Below are 7,347 nucleotides of genomic sequence, written 5' to 3' on the forward strand. Positions count from 1 at the left end.
TGTAGTAGGAGCTACACGAGTGGCTTGTGGAAGATCTAACGGAGCTCTCGCAGGTGGTAACCGCATGAACCTTTTTTGCCGTGTGAGTTGATCGTCCCTCATCCGTGCCAAGTTAATGGCCTCCTTGAGCGATTGTGGTTTAAACATTCAAATCCCATATGCTATTTCAGCCTTCAAGCAGCCCATGAATGTCCCCACCAATGCTTTCTGAGTCCATCCTTGGACCCTGTTGCCGAGCTTTCCAAACTCACGCTGGTCGTCCCTCAAAGTCCCTATCTGTCTGACTCGGGATAGAGCTTCGTTGAAGTCCTCACACTCTGATGGTCCAAAGCGAGCCCATAGTTCTTCCTCAAATTTCTCCCATGAAATCACGTGTCCTTCGTCTCGAAATGTTCTGCGAATCCATTGCCACCATTGGTTAGCCTCACCTTCCAAGTGGTATGCTGCCATGGAAACCTTCTGGGCTTCCGTCGTGCCATGATATTTGAAGAACTGATGCACACGGTTGAACCATTCGGTTGGGTCATATCCTGAAAAGGTGGAAATTCCAGCTTCACTGTTTTGGAGGAGGCGGTTTGCTGACCCCCATCGTTGCCTTCTTGGTGGGGGTTGCCGTGATTGATGTTCTCCTAATTGGCGATCAACACACTCGAAATGCGATTGAGAGCTTCCTCCAACTGCTGTAGTCCTTCTTAAACTGTACCGAGTACAGACTCCAAGTGCTCAATACGCTCCTTGTTAGTTCCCATAAGTAACTTGGCTGTGATGCCAATGATAGGTCCCAACAAATATTACTGATGCGAACGTAAATTGTTTTCTCTTCGGGTGAGAAAAGTACCACAAGTTGAATGAATATTTTCTGCTTGTCATTGATAAATTTTTGGGCTGCTTTCTCTTCGGGTGAGAAAAGTACCACATAAGGAAAAAACTAGAAATCAAATACATAAAACAGAGCATGCAAAATACGTAAAAAACATAGCATAATGGAAAGATAAAATGCAACAGAAAAACACATAAAACTCTCAACTACAAAAGACTCAGTCCGATCCAACGATCTTCTCATTCTCTACTTGCCCATGACTGCAACGGTCTTGACTCACGTCCACTTCAACCCAGATATTTGGAATTCGATTTTAAGCCCCTCACCGAACGAAGTGGCCTAACAAGTAGGGCCATTTGGGATCTCATGTCGTTATCTTTTAGCATCTCTTGTTTCAAATATTAATAGTTATAATTATGTCCTCTTTTTTTTTTTCACTATAACATAATCATGCATGTAAATTAATTAAAAATAAATTTAATTTTATAAAAATTGATTCATTCTGAGATTTTTAATACATATTCAAAGAGGGAAAAAAAAAAAAGATAAATAGTTAAGCAGTAATAAATTAGATATAAATGTATCATTATCCTGTACTTTTTGTCAGACATTGCTTTCACTAAGATACATTCGCAAATAAGAAATATAATGATTCATAGAAATGACAGCCACATGAAAAAATTTATTTCAGTGATCACGGCTGCGGCAATCATCGATCAGATAGGCAGATGGGGTAGTATTTGACTCACAGCTGCGACATCCAAGTCGCATTTGACTAACAGCTAGCTTCGGCATGCACAACGCACAGGATGATGATCACTAGTCCAGTCTACCAGCCTAAGTCAAAGTTTCCTTCAGCAACTATAGTTATCTGCCTATTGGAAACTCTCATCATCGATCTCGAACCTTTTTTTTTCAGTAACGCAAGAGAAGCAATCTGCAGCATGCGATCTACCCATAATTATTAAGCAAGTAAGTCCATTTCCTTTCGCTTATTAAAACACACTAACAGCAAGTCCATTTTAATTAACCTTTCTTCTTTCTGCGCTGCTTTCTTTTGTGATTTTTCTTCCTCTAACATAGTAAAACATTTGGCCATTAATTTTTTTATGTGCTGCAAAGCCTAATGAAAGAAAAAAGGTTGACATTGCTTAGCATCTCTACTTTTTAATATTCAGTAGTACTTTAATTAGGGTGGAATAATTTTCAAATGGTTCTATTCATCTTCTGAGGTACTTCTAAAGCTAAACTATTTGAGAACTACTCCATCGTAAAAAGCATTCTGAAGGTTCTAAGATCAATCGGAATATGGATTTTACATTTTGAATAGTTGTTTTGGGTACTGCCGTTTCAACAGGTTTCTAGATTCTTAATTTTTTACTATTGTTATGTTAGTTTTATCAAATTCTTAGGCTGCGTGGAAGTTGAAAAAGATTGTGGATCTCACGTGTAAAGAAGTATTGAATTAAAAAAGGTTGTAGGTCTCGCGTAGTGTAAATAGGTTTTGAGTTGAGATGAATTTAGTAATTTGAGAGTTGGGTGTTTGGATGTTAGGCTTAGCTTAAAATTAAATTGAACTGAGTTGAAGTTATATGAGTTTAACAACCAAACAGGACCACAGTATTCTTCTGACTTGATCAATGTGCGAGTAGATGTTGTTTTTTTTTTTTTTTTCAAAACAAAAGAAAAAAAAAACAGTTAAGAACATCAGAAAGGATTGATACATAATCTAAACTACAGGCCTGATCTCAATAGCAAGATTAGAATTCTCACTCTTTTTACCATAGTAAAATTCCCACTCAATTCATCAGCTTCTTTTCTATCCAAGAACAGAGACTTTCCACTCGCAAAGGATCAATTGCCTAGTATTTCCATTCACTTCAGATGCTTTTCCCATTTTGAAAACTAGGATGGAAGGATAAATAATAATTCCCAATATGAAAATTGGAAACTAAGCCACAGTACTAAAATTATCACCTGCCAATTGTCAAAGCAAAATAAATAGAAACGAAGAAACATCGAGATAAACGGAGGGATGATTTCTAGCTTAAGCATCGTGAACATATTATATTGATTTCCTTAATGACACATGACAACCTAAAAGATAGATGTCTTTTTTTAATGGAAACTTGTATAAAAATAAGTGAGATTTTTATGCAATACTTGGAACAGATCTTGTACACTATTTCTCTAGAATACATATGAGGACTGCTCTCTCCATTCATTAGAAAAAACCTGATCTACATTTTTAGAAATTTGTTGAGAATTTGTATGCTTTGTAATAGGAACAAAGACTCTACTACTTCTCTACAAAATGAGTAGAGATGCTCTCTCCAGTCATATTAAGGCTATTGACAGAAAGCTAGCTGGCTTGACTCCAATTAATTCTGAAGAGCGTTGTATGTTTAAAGTGCATGAGCAATTACGTAAGGTAAATGAGAAGGCTTACAAACCCATGTTGCTTGCTATCGGTCCTTACAACTACCATGGCAAGGTTGGCCAGGGTCTTATGGAAGAGCATAAACTGCGGTATTTGAAGCAAATGCTTGAAAGGAAAAATGAAAGCAGTGTAGAAGCATACTTCAGAGCCTTGAGAGAATTGGAAGAAAAAGCCCGTAATTGCTACGTCGAATGCATTAGCTTGACCACACATGAGTTTGTAGAAATGATGCTACTTGATGGGTGTTTCATCATTGAGCTTTTCCGAAAAGATATGGAGTGGACGCTAAGGGATGAGCACGATCCAATCTTCCAATTGAGCTGGATACTTCCTAAAGTAGCTCGCGATCTACTGTTATTTGAAAATCAACTTCCATTTTTCGTTTTGACTAAATTGTTCATGATGATTGAGAGTAGCCAGACACCACTCCCCAACCACTCCGGACATTTAGGAGAACACACCATCAATATTGAGCAGAACAATGAAATACGACTTGTTGATCTAGCCATTTCTTTTTTCTCTTGGTCACCACCATTAAAAGGTTGGGATATCGAAGGAGCAAGCTCTTATTCAGCCGAAAAGCCATTTCGACTCTGTCGGATGCATAAAGCTATCACTCCTCCACTCGCAAAAATACTACACGAGCATCTAAAGGTTGGAGACATATTCAAGAACGCAGATTTTAAGCATCTACTTGATCTAATACATACAATGATCAAGCTTTCAGTACTTGATATGGAACTAGATCGTGCCATAGAACGTCAAGAGGTTGGAGTCAAATTCAAGAAGGGAGAGAAATTTAAGCATTTGTTTGGCCTGATATGTAGAGTTGCAAGTCCTTTACTTGCAAAATTAGAAAATATAAAGAAGGGTGGTAAGAAAAAGTCTTCACGTCATGCCATAGAGCTACAACAAAACTCTAGATTTGAATCCAACATGGCAGAGAATTCTCAGCATCCAGATGATGATCTGAATAATTGGATTGAAGACTGGAACTCAATACCGCATGGAACGAAGCTTCATGACGCTGGAGTCAAATTCGAGATGGCAGAGAAATTTAAGAATAAATTTGAGGAGAATGAATGCTGGAAATCAATACCTGATGGCATTGCATTTCAAGAGGCTGGAATTGAACTCGAGAAGGCAGATAAATTTAGGGAGCTAGTTTGTCAAGAAAGGCCAAATGAAGACGGCAAGTCAAAACTTTGTGGAGCCAAATTCAAGATGATAGAGAAATGTATGCGCCTACCTTTTCTTAATAAGATTGAATACTGGAACTCAATTCCTGAAGGCAGAGAGCTTAAAGAGGCTGGAGTCGAATTCAAGAAGGCAAAAAAATTTAGGGATACAAAAGATATGATAAAGTCAATACCTAATGCAACAGAGCTTAAAGAGAGTGGAGTCAAATTCAAGAAGGCAAAGCAACGTACCACGTTTGCCATTCAGTTTAGTAATGGGGTATTGGAAATTTCGCCTTTGAGAATAGAAGATGAAACTGAAACTGTTTTGAGAAATCTAATTGCATTTGAGCAATATAGTCCATACAATGATTCGAGTTACGTCACCGACTATATGTGCTTCTTGGATGATCTCATTGACTCTCCAAAAGATGTTGAATTACTCCGTCGGAAAGGAATCATTGCAAATTGGTTGGGTGATGAGAAAGTTGCTTCCACCATGGTTAACAAGCTTGGCCACCATGTCACCATTTCAACCAGGAACTCCATTTATGCTAAAACTTCCATTGATATGAACAGGCATTGCACCAAACGCTGGAATGAAAGGAAGGCAAAATTGAGGCACAATTATTTCCATAGTCCTTGGGCATTACTTTCAGTTTTGGCGGCTATCTTATTGCTCGGACTTGCAATTACACAAACTGTGTTTTCTATTATTAATTAGGTTTTCATGTAGTGTCTTAATCTTATTGTTCTCTTAGTTAATGTAATATAATGTTGAGTTTAATAATTTTTTAGAAATTAAATGAGTTATGTGGGTCCTCACCAAGTCTTTTGTTTGAGCTACAAATAATCTTTTATTGAATAATAACGTAGAGGACACATCTACTTCGCATGCTTGATTTTTCATATTGCATGAGAATTAGCACTAGTCTAAACAGACCAGGGATAGTCATTGAAGTAGAACTTCGGGTCAACCCTAAATATTGAAAACCAATAGTTTAATGTTTAATGATAAAGTTTCTTTGAAATAGCTAGCTAGCTTGTAGAATTTTCCTAGACATGAATAGCCACATGACTATGCAGGTGGCTAGCTTTTTCTTTTTCTTTTTTTTTTCAAAAAATATAAAAATTATTTTTAATATTAAAATATATTTATTGTTTCGTATTTCTAGTATTAGATCGAAGCGTAGAACACTTTATAAAAGAATGTTAGATTTGGAGAATCCAGAGATGCCAAGATCTCATATCAACTGTTGTAGAAAAATTTAATAAAGAGAGCATACCTATAACCATTGGAGAGAAAAACGCAACCATTCACTCTTCTACGTCCAAGTGATCTCACTCTTAAAAAAAACTTATGAGAAGTGTAGAATCATGTGACGCCCCGACTCCCACGTACAAAAAAAATAAGGGAATCGTGACGTCAGGATGATGATAACACGGGTCATGCATCCTAACGAAATGTGCTCAAGTGTGTGCAACATACAAAAGTGCACAATAAAAATCGTAGCGGATAATATAAATAAGTCTACTAAGTACCAGAATTTTAAATACAAATATTCAAAACAATTCATCTTTAAAAGTTATACAGTCATCCCAAAATATATTACAAAACAAATACATAAATAATTGATAAAGCGAATCTCGAAAAACAGGAGTAATCCGAGATCACTCTGTCAATGGAGCCAAGCTTAAGGCTCGTCATCCACATTTGCATCAAAATCTGCGATACCATAAAATGGTACCACAGGTAAGTATAAACCAAACAATTCTAGGGATAAAAACATATTAATGCAACCAACATGCATTCATATGACAAAATACACTTAGCCATAAAATACCATTTTTCCAGAAAAATGATTATTTCCAACACACGCCAAAATCCCATTTTAGCCCAAAAATATAGTCCGTCATTTTTCCAGAAAATGATTCACACAAAACAAACCATTTATCGGACACTGTAGGCGGGAATCGCAGGCTGGACTCTACCACCGTCCCTGCTTTCCACCATCCCTACCGCGTGCACCGTAGGCGGGAATCACAGGCGGGACACAACCACCATCCCTGCTTACCACCATCCCTACCGCGTGCACCGTAGGCAGGAATCACAGGCGGGACTCTACCACCATCCCTGCTTACCACCATTCGTACAGTTCCTTTCCACACAATGAATATTTATCACACACAATGAATACTTATCAGAGCACTATAGGCGGGAATCACAGGCGGGACTACACCACCATCCCTGCTTACCACCATCCCTACCACGTGCACCGCAGGCGGGAATCACAGGCGGGACACAACCACCATCCCTGCTTACCACCATCCCTATCGCGTGCACCGTATGCAGGAATCACAGGCGAGACTCTACCACCATCCCTGCTTACCACCATCCCTACAGTCTCTTTTCCTTTTTCTCAAACCAGTCAATCCAGTCGTTTCAAACACACTCAGAATCATTTCACATGAAAATTCAGTTTTTAATAAACACATGAATATGAATGTATGTACACGAAAACTCAGTTTTACTTACAAACATGATCATGCGTGCAATATGCCATGTACATGAACAACGTCATAACAATAACCAACAATTCAAACCAAACACACAACAACTCCGTCCACAATCCATCCGACCCCCGAACTTCTCGGACTTAGTCTGGCATAACCAATCAGTTCACAGATAAAATGAGTTGGTGCAAAAATACATTTAAATCACGAAAGTTCTTTGAGAAAATACTTACAGTGCTATATAATAATTTTCGAAGGATCACGAATTTGCAAGAAGTGGCGGCTCAGGAACGTAACAGTGTAAAATACACTGTGGCTGTGGGTCTCAAAAATCTACTTTTCAACGGAGACAATCCAAGACCCGAAATTGATAGGGTAGGGCTTAGAGAGGTCGG

General features: G+C 38.1%; 1 protein-coding gene across 1 annotated transcript; it reads left to right on the plus strand.

Annotated features, from left to right (window-relative positions):
• The first annotated feature begins 1,657 nt into the window (after positions 1-1,657).
• On the plus strand, positions 1,658-5,300 carry LOC121237146. Its single transcript, XM_041133750.1, has 3 exons — positions 1,658-1,792; positions 3,106-3,390; positions 3,487-5,300. The coding sequence occupies exons 2-3, from the start codon at positions 3,135-3,137 to the stop codon at positions 5,160-5,162; spliced, it is 1,932 nt and encodes a 643-aa protein (XP_040989684.1). The 5' UTR covers positions 1,658-1,792; positions 3,106-3,134; the 3' UTR covers positions 5,163-5,300.
• The last annotated feature ends 2,047 nt before the right edge of the window (positions 5,301-7,347 follow it).

Source organism: Juglans microcarpa x Juglans regia, chromosome 1D, assembly GCF_004785595.1.
Source record: "Juglans microcarpa x Juglans regia isolate MS1-56 chromosome 1D, Jm3101_v1.0, whole genome shotgun sequence".
NCBI classification, from domain to species: Eukaryota; Viridiplantae; Streptophyta; class Magnoliopsida; order Fagales; family Juglandaceae; genus Juglans; species Juglans microcarpa x Juglans regia.